Source organism: Eretmochelys imbricata, chromosome 3, assembly GCF_965152235.1.
Source record: "Eretmochelys imbricata isolate rEreImb1 chromosome 3, rEreImb1.hap1, whole genome shotgun sequence".
Lineage (NCBI taxonomy): Eukaryota > Metazoa > Chordata > Testudines > Cheloniidae > Eretmochelys > Eretmochelys imbricata.
The window spans coordinates 190,478,857-190,496,645 of NC_135574.1; the positions used below are offsets into that span (position 1 = coordinate 190,478,857).

Here is a 17,789-nt window from a genome sequence, read left to right on the forward strand (position 1 = left end):
TCATAATTATCCGTGCATGAAAGCTTTACCTCACCTGAGTCACATCACTTGTGCACCCACTGGAGAGCTTGTATATATTTTTCCTTTGAAAACAATTAGAAGCTGATCTTACATTCCTTCCATACCCAAAACTCCCATTGATTCCAGCTGGAGCTTTGAATGTGCAAGAAATATAGACAGTATTGGACTTCTGGTATGTGTCAGTTTTAAACATAATTGCACAGAAATCTCTCTGCACAGGAGACATGAAAAGAACTGGAGCTAGATCTTGCAGTCCTTACTTACAAGAGTAATCTCTACCTCTGTGTGTAGTACTATTGACTTTCATGGAATTCCTTTTCTGAGTAAAGACTATCTGCACACATATGATTTATGTGCATGTGAAAGGGTTTGCAGGATCAGGTCCTTAGTTGTTTTTTTTGTCTGTTGTACATTGTACATACCCCGAATTCAGTCCTTAGCTTACTGAACCATTTAGAAGAACAAGGGACAGTTAAAAACATATTATTCTTCTAATTAGCAACATCATTACATCCTTCAGGGCCAAATTCTGCCCACTTAACTAATGCTAGGAATCTAACTAATGGTAACCACCCTATATATATGAGTACAGAAGGCAGGCTTTGGCTCACATGGTTCAACAACTGTAATAGTAGAATTCTAAACTAAAGCAAATAATTCTAAACTCCTCAGTGTGGTTGTATCTTAGACTGAATGGCCTATTTGAGACCATGGCAAGAAGTGTGGTTTTAATTCTTGCTTGACAGATACTGTGTTTTGTCTTTTAAACAGAGCCGTTCAATATGTAAATACGATGTTACATCACACAAGTGTTACTCCATATTTGGTGATTTAGCATGGCTTCAGATCTCTGAAGACTACAAATCCCTTCCGCTAGGCTCTTGCTTCATTAATCATGCCCTACACTTCTGTTCATTTTCCTTCAAATCACAGACAGCACATGGAAATGGTCACTGCCATATACCACTCTGGAAAAAAACTCTTTAACCTACATGTCACAGAAGTTGAATGTGCTGGAAAATTTAAGCCATCTTTCAAAATGCAGCTTGCCAGTAAATTGACCCTATATATGTGTGTGCATGTGTGTGTGTGTATATATATATATATATACTCTTACTACAAAGCTTTCAAAAAACATAAATGCCACATTTGATTTTAATGATTGGTTGGAGGAAAAAAATATCACATTGAATCCTGCAATGCCTACTGACCTATTATGGTTGAACTGTGTGGCCATGGTAAGTCAAAGACAAGATCCAGTATATCATGTGATTACATACAGTACTTTTGCTAACACTGAACTACCCTTTAGGCTATTAAAATAGAGGTATAAGTGATGTCTTATCCTAACTGATGTTTCCATAAAACTAGATCAGGCATTGGTTGATTTTAATATGCTACAGCACTACATATTTATAATTATATTTTAAGCATAATTTAATACCAAGCAATGGGTGGTGCTCATATTTACTTTCAGGATTTTAGAAACTAACTGACTTGTTAGCCTTCCAGTATTTCTCTGATTTTCTTTTTCATATTAAGTTCAATTATTTTAACCTCAGCCACTGAGACATTCACATAGTGTCTTTCCAATTAAAAATTTATCATAGGAAATGACATTATTTACTTTTTTAAATTACATTTATATATTGTTTGTTGTGCAAAACAGAACTCAGTCTTGGACATTTGTACGGGTGACATGTGGTTGTGTAAACCACAAACAAAATCAAGATACATCTGTCAAAACCACATCAGAGACAAGAGAGAGCACAGAGAAGCATTTATCATTTGGCTGAGGAGGCAGGCTGCAGACAGCGGCCTTTCCTGTCAAACCAACCTTTTGAAATTTCCAACATGCCCTTAAACTTTTCGAATAAGCATGTCTGTGCGCTTCAGCAACTGCCCTCTCTACTCTGGCCTGGCCAGTCGAAAATGGCATCTTAAAGTCAAGGTCGGTGGTGTCACTTTGCCATGGGGCTGTGTTTAATTACAGTCCATACGCTGACAGCCAGTATGGATCCAAGGCTAGCTGATGCTCAGTTAACTCTTTCACCCCTGAGTTAACAAAAGACTGTAAAGCTAGTTCTTGTATAACACAGCAGAGTGTAAAATATACATATATGGAATTAAGATAGACAACACACAAGGAGACAGCTTCTATACTATATACAATTAAGAAAACAGAATCCTAGCAAACCCTGTTGAAAATACACATGAGTATTGCATGGGCCTGTTGATGCTATAACTACTCAGCCACTTGGAAATATTTTTTGTGTACTTAATATGAACTGAAACGCAGAGTATTTAACACGTTGGCTGTCATGGTGACTAGAACGGAAAAACAGACACAGCACTTCACAACTGTGAGCATTATTACTACAGTTTGACTGAACATGGAAATAAACTTGTAAATGCTTCTCCTTGCTTCAATTTACCTGCTATATGTTCCTGTTTAGGGCAGATTCCTCTAGATGACGTTGATAAACAATCGTCATCCTCTGGTGTGACCTGGATGCCAACCTCCACAGGATTGGATGCTTTTTTCAGCTCACTTGGTGAGGGTGAAGGTGGCTTATCCACAGCCTTCTCTAAGCAGAGACTGCCATTGCATTGTTTCCGTTTGTGCTCAATAAAAATAAGAATGTCCCCCAATGGGAAGTTCATCTGACACTGGCCACAAGTAAGGAGGTCATGATCCCCTTCTGGAGCTCCCAACGTGCCATGCTCTGGTTCATCATCAGTAAGAATGGCTTCAAGAGGTTCGGCTGCAGTTTAAGAAACAAAAGGAGAAACATTAGACCTCTTGTGAAAAGAAGGAGAAGGTGGGGAGAGAGAAAATCATGTTGTTGAGCCCTCTGTTCATGGATGCTACACCGAGTTTTGAATATTTATAGAATGAAAAAACTAAACCTGCATTACGTGAACAGATAGCACATTATCAGTCCAACAAGAAGCAAATGTAGTTATCGATGTTGATAGGGAACATATTTCGAGAAAGCAGCTGTAATATGCAGAACTGTCAGAATGGAACCTGCCATCTTATCTATATTCCTGGATTTAGACAAAGTCCTAATTTGAATGAATGATTTAATAGTGAAAATTAAAATAACAGCTGTAAAAAAAATTACTGTGAGACAACTATGGTATCATGAAGAAAAGCCAATACTGTCCTTTGTTGCCAGAGGTATTATTTATGTTTATGTATTTATGACTGAAGTGTGTGTGTGTGTGTGTGTGTGTGTGTGTGCACGCACCCGTAATGTATGACTTGGTCATGGAATAGCTACATATTGATGACCAAGTCATACGTTTTGAAATGCTGAACTGTGAGTTAGGTGTGTGCGTGCAAAGATATGAACATACACACGCAAAGCCACATAGATTGTGCATGAACACATATGCAGAGGGGCTACATAGCCCTGTGCTGTGTGTGTATGTACGGATGTTTATATATTTGTATTCTGGTCCGTTTAAAAATTGAAAACCTGTCAACGAATCATGGGAAAAAAGACCAAATTAATAAATAAGGAAACTAAATAGCAATACTTTTCAGATACCTCCCAGAAATTAAAGAAATATCAAATTCACTGGCAATTCTACTTAGACACATTAACTAAACAGGATACCTTTGCATACTTAAGAAAATAAGCCAATTAGGTTTTTTTGTTTTGTTTTTTTCATTCTGAAAAAAGGAATGCCTAAATTATTCTAAATATGTTAGCAATTGTGGTCTTCATCATATATAAATCAGTATGGTCAACTGAATGCCACATTTCATAACAACGGTGAAAAGACCTTTCTTTACACTTGAAATACCCTGCCTAATGTTGTCAAAGTTGACTAATTTTCTGAATGAGCTCCAAAAAGCTTCATTATGAGACTATTTCTACACACATAGTCGTCAGTGGATTGTATAACAAGGCAGACATGCCTTTCTTTTCTGTTTGCTTTTTTTAACTTTGTACTGAAATATCTTAGCAATATGTATGCAGCATTCATCATTATAACCTTGCAAGGAAAAAAAACCTGTTGGTATTTCTCTCCCTATGCAACATAATACATATACTAACAACAACAACAACCACCAAAATGAGCTGACACTACAAAACATAGAATGCCTCAAAATGTTGCCAGTAAATGAAAGTGAGACCCAATACAACTCTTAAACAGTTAATCAGTCTGACCTTCTTTAGTGAGCCTCCAATTTCACATTTAATGAACTTAAAGCCACAGAGAATCAAAAAATAGATTTTAATTTGACTGCAGAATATTGGAACAGATTTTGATAAAGTGCAAAAATCCAGTGAACTCAGGTTAAATTTATTTCAACCCTACCTAGGCTGAATATTGAGGAGGAAGATCTGGAGTAGCTCCCAGTTGTGCTGTGTAAAATAATATTGAAAGAGCACCTTACCGTACCTTAGCTCCAACTAGGACACACTGATACATTCCATAATTTCTTGCCTCTAGTGCTACTCCTAATTTAACATAAGGTCAACTACAGGAATATGAAGGTTATATTCATATTAATAAAAACAATATCTTAATCATTTGGGTTTTCTTCTAACCTTACTGACCAAAAGATAATACACAACATGCATTTACACTTTTCTGGCATAGAAAAAGAAACAGGAATGTTTCTGAAATGTCTGTCTATGTCATTTTCTCAAGTAACAACTGTTTGCATTTGCACAAAGTGAGTAACTGAATATGGAAGTCATTCCATCAGATTCTTTCTACAAAAAAGGTTTTTTTGTGTTAAGCAGTAATTGTAACTTTTAGTTTACTAACTCAAAGTAGCAAAATATTTTTTAAAATTGATATTCTCCTTATAACTGTTTTGACTGGAACCTAGCACAATAATTACTCAATTGTAATATTTATTCGTTGGCCTGATTTGTTTCTGAAATTGTCAATATTACTCAGCAATGAAAGAGAATATTGTGCTCAGATACCAGACAGTTAAAAGTAATGCGAAACAAAAACAGACTTTGCTAAAGACTGTACTGACTGGGCTGATTTACAATCAAAACCAGGAAATGAAGTGGGAATTCAGAGGCTGCTGATTACACCTCCACATTTCACCTAATTAATTTTATAGGAGGCAAAGTTCTCGAAAATAACAAGATGATCAAATGTACAGATATAAAACCTGTAACCTCAACATTTTCTATGCTCTTAAGGTAAATTATTGCTAATTAACAAGAATTATATACTAATGTATGAAATACCTCTGGCAACGTGTTCGTTACAAAACGTTTGGCTCCCGATCCTCTGAGAGAAAGCAAAATGTGGTTTTATTATTTCTGCTGTTTAAAAAAAAAAAAACCAGGTGCACAAAGAAAATTTGAAAATACAATTCACCTGGCCTGGCCACTGATTTGCAGTGCACTTCTTTGAATTCTGGGGCAATCACAAGCTCCTTCCTGGGTATCTAATCATTCCTTGTATGTTTTTAATGCAAAATGCCCTTCCATTAACATGTATTTCTACAAGAACAACAAGGAGTCTGCTGGCACCTTCAAGACTAACAGATTTATTTGGGCATAAGCTTTCCTGGGTAAAAACCCCACTTCTCCAGATGCATGTATTTCTAGCCTCTCTCTCGCCCTTCCCCCATTCCCCACCAACATCCACCAAAATAACACCATCTTCTGTATCAAGTTCAATGGATTTTTGTCTCAAAAGAAGTGTGAGGGACGCAATGGAAGAAAAAGCACCAGTTCTGCATTACCAAGAGTGGGGGGTTGACGGGGGGAGAAATGTATCTGTATAGATTCAGCAAGACAGAGAGGTCTAAATGCCCCAGCAGCAGACAGGGCTGTGTCCAGCTTAGAAGACAAAAAAGAAAAGCAGGGGAGAAAGAGAGAGTGACGGGCTAGTCCAAGTTTGCCTTCAAGTGTGTCTTGGGATTGTCTTACAGTCTAAGGGAACAAATGATGGCTAATAATGTGGGCAAGTGGCCGGTGTTTTAAAGCAGACAGAAAGCGGGAGCGCATGAGGGAAGGAAGGAAAGAAAAAGAGGGGAGAGCGAACTTGGAGAGGACTGAGCAGGCACAATGGGAGCAGCGTGGATCGGAAGCTTAGTGCAAACACGTGCGAGCCAGCAAGGTGCCGTCTCCCCTTTCGGCTGGGGCCGAGCTCAGCTCGGCTCCCGCTTCTCCACCCCAGTGCCGCCCCCCCCGCCCCCCCCCCAGCGCCCATGAGGATTGCCTTTGCCTCGGATGGGCCTGTAGCGAGACCCGACCCGCTGGGGGGGGGGGGGGGGGACAAACAAAAGCAGATGTGTCCAAGTAAGCCAAACAAACACAAAGTCACAGATGAGAAGGTGCCACTCAGCTCCCCCTTCGAAAGAGTATTTCAAGCTTTTTTTTTTCTGGAGGGGGGGATGTCGTTTGCTTTCCACGCGCTACAGCATCGTGCAAAGCTACGACTAGACAGAAGGGATCCCAGCCAGCCCAGCGCCGCCTGGAAAGGCTCCCGAGCCCGTCTGTGACCCCCACGGCTTGATCGGCCCTCGGGGTAGTGAGGGGAAATGAAGGGCCAACTTGCTAGTCCTCGCGATCCTCGGAAATCGTTTGCTGCTCTGAGCGGACGGGAACGGCGTTAAAACAAACATTACAGGGAGAAACTGGGTCTTTTCTCCAGTGTGGGGTCTACGGGCTGCGTTCCTGTTTCCTCACCAGCCATAAAGCAAGGCAAAATTAAGAACAAAGAAAGGGGGAGGGGGGAGAAAGAAAGGGGGGAAAGGGGGGGAAGAGAGAAAGAAAGAAAACCCGCCCTCCCTCCTTCCTAAACGAGAATGCTGAGAATTAAAGACGTGGTGAAACTGATCAGGTTCAAGTTCGTTGGGCTTTTTTGATCTTGTTCTGCCTCCTAGCGACTGAATCTCACATGCAAACCTATCGTTAACCAATTTTTTTTAAATCCAACTCCAACACATCTCGCCCCCCCCCCCCAAGCCCCCCAAATCTCACAGGGAGAAATGTACCGAATGGCAATTACACTGCCAGCAAAAAAAAAATTAATAACTTAAATATGTATCTGTATATTACATATGGAATTGCCAAGTCAGGGGGAAACCCTGCACGACTGGGGAAGGATTTGGGGATGGAAATCTAATCTTTCAATTATTCTGTGACAAGTGAGTCTAACACACGCGCACACACAAACCCTAAGGATGAATGCACTCCGGTATATGCATTTTTAAAAGTAACATAGGTTACTAGTGTCGGCACCAGTTTCGGCAGCTCGCGGAGGAATCGGGTGGAAGGGGGTGGGTTCCTGCGACATGTTCTGGAAGAGATAGCACCTCCAGAAATGTGACAGTTATGTTGCAATACATAACATAACACAACGTTTTGCATTTCAAAAAGCTCTTAGAACTGTAGCAAATGACTGAAACAATGAGGGGTGGAGGGAAGAGAACCTTAAGGTGTCTAAAAGAAAACTTTACGCAAGCAAATGTTTTGGCTTCCCCTGCCTTTACGGGAACTGTTTTATCCAAATCGTTAGCATTCTCCAACGGACTATGTGCAAATCTTGCTCCAAATATCTATGCATCTGAGTGGGGAAATTGCATTGTAAACTTTTACAGAGCGCGAGAGGGGAGCGGGGGCGGGGGGGTGTTGTTTGCAGACAGAGAAATTGCACTGAAACGGACGGTCCCTGAGAGGGGAGAAAAACACCTGGAATACTGGGGGGAAATAAAATACAAGCGTGCATCTTTTTGCTTTCCCACCGCCCAAAAAATAAAATATTTCCTCTCGTCTTCCCTCCCACCCGCTCCAGATCCGAGTTCCCTTTTGTTGTGTAAGCAGCGACCTTGCTTACTTTGCATTCAGCTTTTATGTTTTGTTGGGGGGGAGTGGAAGAAGGGGAGAATTTTTGTGACGAATAGTGTATTTTTAAAATGTCCCCGGGAGCGTATTTTTTTAATTTGATCGTGACAGTGACGATAGTTGGTTGGTTTGGGGTTTTGTTGTGTGTGTGTGTGTGTGTGCTTTGCTTGGGTTTGCTCTTGTCTCTGCTTGTTGGCAGGAGGCTCCCCGCACACGCGGTGCTTGTAAACATTCAGACACGAGATTTTTCCCAATCAAAATCCACTTCCACTTTTTTTGAAAATCTTCCAAAAAATAGTAAGCGAGAGAGGAGGGAATTCCTCTCGCTCGCTCGCTCTGCCCCGTGCAGCCGAGCCAAGCAGCCCAAGTTCGCAGGCAGGAGTTGGGGGCAGTGGGGGAGGAGGGGAGGAGTGGGGGGAAGGCTGGCATGAGTCGGTTGGCGAGGGGGAAGGTCCGATTGTGGCGGAGCCCCGGGGAAAGCCAACGATGGCTCCGGGCAGCACAAGCAGCCGCTGCTGCCTTTTTTGCCCTTTCGCCGCGGAGGGAAAAGAGGCGCAGAAGAGAGCGGGACAAACACCCCTCGCCTGGGAGCGGAAACAAAAGGGGGGACATTGCCCCCCCCCCCCGGTACGCAACAAGGTTTCGCTCGGGAGAGAGGGGGATCTGGCTAAAACCACGCGCCCCTAGACTTTTCTCTTCACTCCACTGGACCCTAATCTCTTGTCTGTCTGTCTGTCTGTCTGTGCGTCCAATGTCCAGTCTGTCTTTCCTGCAGGGATTTCTTTACACTCCCCCCCCACACACACACACACCCCGCACGGACAAATTCTGCTCTTTTCCCAAGTCACACTGGCACAATTCGAAAAACGCAGATCAAAGCGAGAGGGGGGATGAAAAAGAAAAAGAAGGAAGAGAGAGTGAGTAAGAAGGGGGCATGCTCCAGGAGCAAAGAAAAGAAAAGTGATCGAGGTGATTTAATTAGAGAGAGACGGAGACGGGGGGGAAATCCGAGCCAACATTTAGTGCATTTCCACCCCTCTCGCCCGCTTTTTCCGCTGCTCTGAAATAAAATAACCCGCCCGAAGGAGGCACAGAAATAAATGCACGTTGCTCGCTGGGTTACTTACGCGAAAATTCCCGCTTGCTTAAGTGCTGGGGTTTGCCTTGCTTGCGGCGAGACATGGTGGGTTGGTGGCTGCGGTGGCTTGTGAGCCGCTCGGTTCACATCGGGAGAGCCGGGTGAGAAAGGAAGGAGACTCCAGAGAAAATATCTTCATCAATGTCTTTTGACATCCAAAATAAATTAGAAATAATACAAAGATGGCGCAGGGAAGATGAATTGTGGGATAGCAGTCATGGCTTTTTTTTTTTTTTTTTTTTTTGTGCAAGAAAAAAAGAGAGAGAGAGGGAGAGAGAGAGAGAAGGAGAGAGAGAGATGAAAAAAATGGCAAAAGCCCCCCTGAGCTGCAAGTTCAAGTGCGGACGTGACGTCCCTGCGAACTTGAACGTCAGGAGCCTGGATGGACAGAGACATACAAAACATGGGCAGGGCAAGCTGGAGAGAGGGGGAGGAGGGAAGAGGAAGGCAACACCAATGGACACTCATCAGGGGCTGGACATGAAAAAGAGACCAGGACAAGCCAATGGACAGTGATCGCAGGGGGGAGAGGGGAGGGGGAAGCGGGAGGGGGGTGCACTAGACACCAGGCGCACGCTGCTTCGCGGAGCAGGGGGGTTGGGGTGGAGGGGAAAGGAGCTGGGCACGCGGTGCAGAAGTGGCCGCAGAGGAGTAAGTGCAGAAGGCAAACACAGGAGTGGCCAGGAGGGGAGAGGGAAATAATAAATAAATAAAACCAGCGGCACACACAGACGCACGCACACCCCGCGCTGAAAAACGAAGAGAGAGGCTTGCCCAGGTGAAATGCGATGGGATGCTCCCAGGAGGGGGAGGCACGGCAGGTAGTCTGGGAGCCCACCCAGCAGGCAAAGCCAGGGGATTCAAAACTTTCCACCGCCGCACGAGCAAAGCCCCGAGAAGCAGTGACAGGCCCTGGCAGGCAGCACAAAGGGAGAGAGCGGGCAAGGGGACGGACGGAGGAAAGTTTGCGCTTGGAGCAGCCGGGGGAGAGGCGGCCAGGGCCAGCCTCCTTCCTTTCGGGCCGGAGATGGGAGAAAAGAGACGAGTTTCAGAGTCAAGTAGAAAAGAGGCAGAGGATGAGAAGGAAAAGGGAAGGCGGTGGAACTTTATACCCCCCCCCCTCCCGCCCGGCACCCAGCAGTCCAAAAAAACAAATAAAATAAAAACAGCCGAGGCAGCCTGCAAAGCCACGCCGGGCTCTGAGATGTAACCAGCAGTGACCGTGTCTAATAAAACTAACGAAACGGGAGCGCAGGAAGCGCAAACCGCAGCTACGTTACTGGCGAGAAGCGGGGCGAGCCGAGCCGAGCAAATGGGCAGAGGGGGCAAGGCGAAGCGGCGGGAGTTGGGGCCGAGGAGGCAGCGGCCGCAGCGTGGGTTGTCACTTACCGGGGACACACACACATTCCCCCGGGGCGGGATCGGGTTGCGAGAAGGGGTAAGCGGGAGAGGAGGAAGAGAGCGTTTGTGGCAATTGCTCCGCAGAAGGGTTACAAAGCGTGTGCCGCGGCAGGGCAGCGAGGTGGCGAGCCCGCGCCCGGAGCGCACGCCCCGGCCGGCTCCCCGGCGGGGAACGCCGAGAGAGGGACAGAGAGAAAAGAGGTGCAAAGGAGGGAAGAAGTGGATCTAGCACAGGAAGGGGAAAGAAGAAGCTTGCTGTGACTGTAAGAAATATTTTAACACGCAAAACTGTAATAATGACGTTACCCAGGGAGAGCCGGGAGGGGGGGGGTGGAAATCCTTCAGTTTGTTCACAGAAGCAGCAGGGAATGCAAGTGGTCGGGGCTGTCCCTGAATTCTCAGCCGCTTCCGATCGGACGGCTCCTTTTGTGTGTGCGTGAATGTGTGAGCAGTGCACGCGCTGGGTTATAAGCGCCCTTTGGGGAGAGTCTGTGGAGAAATTAGAGGAGACCTGTTGGAAACAAGACCCTGTCTCTTTAATGGAGAAACACACACACACGCTGCTGTTGTCACAGGTCTGTTTCATTCGGGTGTGGGATACTTTCAGTTTCACGTCAACGGTACGGCAATAGCACCCCCTACAATCTGAAGTTTATTCGCAAACATCCCTTAAAGCCTCAACTTCCTCCAGCATCGCGGCTGCTTTCCCGGGCTGTCTAGGCGAGGAGTGAGGGGAAGTGAGGCAGGTAGGGTGTGTGTGCCAGGCGGCTTCAAAGGGACTGATCAAGAGCTGCAGGTGAATCCATCGAACTACTTAGAGGTGATCTCTCCCCTGTCATGAAGCGCAATAGCCTCCTCCTCAAGATCTGTTTTATTATTGCACTTTCCTTATCATCGTCCTCTTCAGCCAAGAGGTGTCGGCTGTGCACTTTAACTTGCTTTTGTTTGGTTTTTATACACACACACACACTTTACCACAGTTTTATGGTCCAGCTTCATTTTATAGCTACCTACAGCGAGAGAGATGCAACTGCTAATCCTGCTTTCACACTCTAGCTTCCGCGGGTAAAGTTTTAACCCTATTAAAACGAGTGCGTTCCTATAACGCGCAGTGGAGTGAGTGATTCTGAAAGGGAAAAGGAGGGGTTGATGCTCACCACTATGAGGGTGTTTCTCCCCCCCCACCCCCCATGTAAATAAAAAATGAATCCCCAAAGCCTGTGAAGACGCAGGATTCATTTGCAGTAAGGCTCTGTAACCACCTACCTGACACGATTTCCTCTATGCCATGGGCTCTTCGGAGTAGGTCAGCATCTGTCTTACGCCACTATCTATTTTTGTCTTGCTCCTATTTAAATAGACTCCTTCGAGCTATAAATGAATCTAATTTCTCTGCTTTGGGGCGGGGGGAGATATGGGGGAGCGGACAGGCAGAAAGTAAATAGTATTCTGTATGAGGGTTTTTTAAAATAAAAATAATTTCAGGTGACAATAGCAACCTGCCTCATTCTTTTGGTATCACACTGCAATTCAGAGGTGGTCCTTCTGTATCTAAACATACGTTCCTTTACAGAACGTATATAAATAGGCATGTGTGTACTTGTAGATACATATGTGATTTGATTTATATATAATAGCGTGTATAAAGCTTTTCAAGGTGGCTGCAGTGTAAAAAGTAATGACTTTATTATCCCTGAAAGGTTCTGTGGTTCATACTTAACAGTCTTCTGAATTACAATTCATTACGCAGTTGTGCGCTCTCTAAAGCCAACCTACCCATCAGAATACCTATCTGTGGTTATTTCCAATAAATAACCGGCAACATTTTATTGATTTTCTTTTTAGAACCATAGGAAATTAAGCACTTAGTTACAACTAGATCTGTTTTATTATTGCACTATGCGTTAGATTCCAGAGGTGACTTCCTAAACCACATCTTAAAACATACATTAAAAAGCCAATTTTAAAGATGCTTTTGTGAGTGGCAGCTAGACGGTTTCCACCATTAGCATATACTTGATTTCAGCATCATAAAATCCTCGATTTCAATGGAAAGTCTTTCCCCCTAAAACAATATTTCATCTCGTCTGGATTGTAATTAATATTGGCGTTTGATCACAATTGCGTTTCTCTCTCTTTTCTCCCCATCACTTTGCATAGCCATGTGATTTCAGCAAGGTAACTAAACTCAAGAAAGAAAAGGAGTCAGGAGACATTTTTTAAATATTATATCACCACAAATTAACGATGCAGGCGGATTTTGGGAGGTAGGAGGAGTGAAAGGGTTAGTTTAACTAGAACACGTGGGGACAACATAACTATTACAATCCTTGATGTGACGCTTGATGGGTAATAAATTATGACAATGTTAAAAATATTTTTCTGGCAGTCCAGTTAACTGCGTTTGGGGTTGTAAAGCCTTTACTGATTCCTTTTATGCCTTGTAATTATGGTCCATGGGCTCTCCCTAAACCGTTTGGTGTAATGTGTGTAAACTCTTAGCTAATAGACCTTTTTTGAGCGCAAGGACTTTTCTCAGCACTTCCTGCAATATATATTCTGTCTCTGATGGCTGTATTTAATGGCCAAGTCCTGGTTTATGCTTTATAATGTGTTGACAAGTTTTCTAACAGACTTTCTGAAATAATGCACATATATTCAGGTCGGTTAGAAACTCCACAGTATTTTTAGAGTCGAGTAGATCTATATCCTAATGCACTGAGAGAGAGTGTAAATCATACAGGATTTCATAGCCCTTTCAGTAGTTTTCTGTATGAAGTATGAGCAGCGTGGCCTCCAGACGTAACCTTTTAGAAAAAAAGACAGTGCTTTTATTTTATGGTGTAAAGTGCTTTTAGCTTCAGGGCTCTGAACGTGAATGTGGTCAACAAACAGCTCCTGCAAGGGATCTTAATACAGCCACAGTACTAGTGCTGGGGAATTGTCTGGTTGGGATTCAGGTTGGAACGGGTTAAAGGTCCATCTCGATGGAAATGACAAGATTAAAATACACTAGGCACTGTCTGCCTTTAGAGCCAACACCTTTATTGACTTAAAATACATAAATAAACACATATAATCTGTTCCTGCCTATTGAATCTGGAGACCAGACTTTTCTGGTATCTGTAATCTCCTTTCAGAGGTGCATGCCACCATCTACATGTGACCTACTTATTCTGTGATCTGCACCTGGTCCTGAGACACTACTAAAAAATTTAAAAAAAACAACACCCCCCTGGCCCCCACCACAAAATCCAACATGTCACAATAACTTAAGGGACTCACACTTAAACCCTACCAAAGCAAATCTGTTCACACTCAGAGTTTAAATGCCAAATGGACACAGGGGATCTAACCCCAAATATAGTCTCTAACCCTATTTTAGGTGGGTTTGCCTCTGATAAAGACCTGAGGATCTCTCCAAGGTGGGCGGGGGGGGGGGGGAGTGTCTTTGGTAATGTTGTGTAGTTTGTCACGCCAATGAAGTTTAATTGAACTGAACTGAAAAATTGAAATCCTACCCTTAATTCACCCCGCTGACTGTGCCCATGTTTTTGCAGCAAATGTTAGTAAGGTCACCCACATACCCCCTAAGCACAGAAGCCTGGGCGAGGACACGAAAGGCAGTTTTACTCAGATGGGCCTGGTTCCTGCAAGGTGCTGAGCACTCTGGCTGCAGTCCTTCAAACCATTTTAATGCATGCTTAACTTTAGAGAGATAAGGTGGGCGAGATAATGTCTTATATTGGACCAACTTCTGTTGCTGAGCAAGAGAAGCTGGTCCACTAACAGATATTGCCTCACCCTCCTTGTTTCTCTAATATCCTGGGACCCACAGGGCTACCACTATACTACTTAACTTTAAGCAGGTAATAGAAACGCAGAATATCAGGGTTGGAAGGGACCTCAGGAGGTCATCTAGTCCAACCCCCTGCTCAAAGCAGGACCAATCCCCAATTTTTGCCCCAGATCCCTAAATGGCCCCCTCCAGGATTGAACTCACAACCCTGGGTTTAGCAGGCCAATGCTCAAACCACTGAGCTATCAGTCCCACAGTGGTTGAGTTGACTTCATTGGGACTGTCCATGTGCTTAAAGAAGATAAGCATGTGCTTAAATGCTTTGCAGGATCAGGCCACCATGCAGAACTGAGCCATAGGTACATTTACTCATCTTTGTCTATCTAGGGACTCATTTTAGGACTTTCAGTGAAGTCAATGGAAAAACTCCCCTTAAACAAAACCATGCCCTATTTTAATTAATGGTAGGGGGGTTATAATGTAGTTTTGTTTGTTTTGTGATATACATTAGAAAGGAGATGGGAGCAAAGACATTGTACCCTATCTATAGCTCCTTTGCACCCTATGCAATGTTATTATTTTGTACAGTACTTTATCTAATCAGCATTTCGAAAGTGCCTGTCACAAATTTGTTGGTCTCTAAGGTGCCACAAGTACTCCTGTTCTTTTTTCATAGTATCTGGGTACTTTTAAAGCATCTTAGCCTTTTTCGCACCTATTGTTAAGTCAATAGTGAGCCAATTAACAAAGCAAGCAAGTGAACATGGTACTTTACAACTGTTAAAAATAGGTGATAGTTGCATTAGAAATGCTGAGAAATTAGAGAGGGGCAAAACCCAAAAAACACGCAGTAACACCCCTTCTCCTTATTGTTTTATTTATGTTATAATTTTGTAATAAGCATCCATGGCTAATTAAGAAAGGGAGCTTCTTCAGTAAAGTAGTGGACAGGGCACTATCACTGGAAGTCAGGAATTCTGACTTTTGTTGCTGGGTCTGCTGTTGACTTGCTGTCCAGTCTCAGTTGGGGTCTCTAGGTCCTATAATTAATAATAATGCTTATTCTACAAAATAAATACTTATTAAATAAATAGTACTTATTTTTACTATTAAAACACACACACATACACACCCCTTCTTCTAAGAGCTTAGTCTATGGTCTTGATTTCCCAACTTCTTGCACAAGGCTCTCATGTGCACCACACTCTGCCCAGATGCTACATGTTGTAGGATCAGGGCCTAAAGATGTGAAGGAATACTGTACAGTTAATAAACCATGGTCTTAATCCTGCTTTCTTTGCACCCATTCACTGAATGGAAGACTGGGGTGCACAGTGAGTGCAGCAGCAGCAGGCCCCAAGAGTCCTATGCAAATGCTATTGTTTTTAGGCTTCACCTGAATTATTACAATCTATACATGGTATGAGACACTTCTGCTGACATCCTATTACATCATTAGGATCAAGCACAATGTCAAGGGAGCTATTACAAACTGGCACCAAGCTCCCCTTGCATTCAGCAGGAGTTTTGCGTAAATAGACATAGTCATTATATAGCAGGATAAGGTAAAAAATATTTCCCTGGGCCTTGTTGATCTGCGGGTGAATCAGGCCAGATACAATGTAAGTGGAACACCTACAGTACAAAACTAACTCTCAGTGAAGTCAATGGAATTATAAATTCTAGAAATATTATGAATATTCTCCTTCCACAGTAAGGAACACTGATATATTTTTTTACAATAAAATTACAAAGTTAATTCTGGAACCTGCAAAAGCTTACTACCAGGCAAAGCATGCAGTAGTAAGCATTTGCAGGATCACAAGCTTATGTACTAATTGTTAGGCTATAAGATTTTCCTTGTAAGTTCCTCAAGCATCTGGGCTCCTGGGTGAAATCCTGGCTCCAGTGAAGTCAATGGGGTCAGGATTTCAGCCTGTGTTCCTATTTGTACAGCATCCAGCACAATGGAGCCCTGATCCTGATCCTCTGGGTACTATTGAAAATTAATGTTAAATAGCACTAATAAAGTTAAACATAAATCAGCCTTTCAACATTATATAACTTTGCTTCCAAACTTTAAAAAAAATGTGGGTGTGGGTATATGCACACACATGTGCAGGGAAGTCACCAATGATGGTAAAGACAGAAGAAATGCTATTAAAATTTCTTTTTTATCAAACATTTGGTTTTATCTACAGCATGATTTTATTCTATGCTCCTCCAGCCCCTGAAGATATTTGTAAATCTTTTGTACAAAAAATGTTTTTAAACATTTTAAAATCATATCCGCTCTAACATTTTGTATACCAGCTTTCAACCCAACATTATTTCAAACAAATGGGAGTTTAAAACCTCTTAAAATTTGGGTTTATAATATAAATGCTGACAGACTCTTAATCATAGCACCACTGCCAGCTACTGTCATAATGAAATAGCTGAGTTTTCATAACTATAGAAGCACAATAGTTAAGGTCTGTCAGTGTTTCTGTTATAACCCCCAACTTTAAGAGGTTATATCTTGGCAATTTAAATTGTAGTGAGCTGAAACTTGGGATACAAACTGTCAGACCATATGTGAAATTGTTTTACAAATAATTTGGCTAACCAGTTTTTTGGTTTACAGAGCATCACAGCATGATTTGTAATGGTTTCAGACACTTTTTTTTCTTTTACCCACATCGAGCCTATGATTTGTTTTCTAACAGAAACTTCATAGGCAGTTAGGACTTTGTTTGGAATGCAACTTTTTGTTATGATGAAAATTTCTACTGGCTTCAGAGTATAGGTATAAGTTAGAACTGTGACACCATCAAAGGGGTTATTGTGAATGGATACATGAATTTATACATTCAGATGTACAAACAGAAGGAGGGAACGAATGTGAAAGAGAAATCTTAGTTATATCTATCATAAAGGAGAGACTTCTAAGCATGCTGGATAAAGAATGTAAGTGGCTTGCATAAGAGGAAATGAAATCTCATAAAACTTATCCACTTTGTACATCAATTACATTGTGCTATATTCCAAAGATAGCATCTCTCAGACCAATTTATAACATAGTGCCAAAGAGGGCAGGTGCTCACTGAGCCAACAATCTGAAATATATTTCTGGCACAATACCTACTGTGAGTAGGTCAACTTGATCATTTATACATATGACAAGGATAGTGAGGACCAGGGATATATCCCAGACAGCACTGGTCACTTTGTTTATCTATGTTAACAATTTCCTAGAATCTTTTGATCTTCTTGTATTTCCTGAACATATGGAAGTAAGTCCCAGATATACCTTGGCATTAGGACAATCATCATGTGCAGAGCCCAATACCTTTTGGGCATTTTGAAACATTTTTGCAATGGTTGAGGTATTTGACTTTGAACACTGAGTATATACATAACTTGTACTGCTTTTTGTTATAAGGAGTTTTACTGTGAATTACTCACAGTAATATTTTTATTTTTCATTTATAAACCTCTGTCTCCTAGGGTGATTTTTATCTCGGTAATTTCAAATCACATCATGCTTAAATTCTACATACAGATGGCTAGTTTTGGTGGAGATTTTTTTTTAAAACCCCTGTGATAA

General features: G+C 42.5%; 1 protein-coding gene across 5 annotated transcripts in view; it reads right to left on the reverse strand.

Annotated features, from left to right (window-relative positions):
- The window catches only part of BCL11A (BCL11 transcription factor A), a 101,622-nt gene extending 92,110 nt beyond the window's left edge, over window positions 1-9,512 (reverse strand). For 2 of the 5 annotated variants that reach the window (XM_077813970.1, XM_077813969.1), the window contains exons 1-2: window positions 8,990-9,511; window positions 2,457-2,786 (exon numbers count right to left, since the gene is read on the reverse strand). In XM_077813970.1, coding sequence (XP_077670096.1) covers window positions 2,457-2,786; window positions 8,990-9,044 — 385 coding nt within the window. In that variant the 5' untranslated portion in view covers window positions 9,045-9,511. Of the gene's footprint in view, window positions 1-2,456; window positions 2,787-8,989 lie in introns of those variants that run through there. The other 3 variants (XM_077813973.1, XM_077813972.1, XM_077813971.1) reach the window with 3 other exon arrangements.
- Window positions 9,513-17,789: the final 8,277 nt, after the last annotated feature.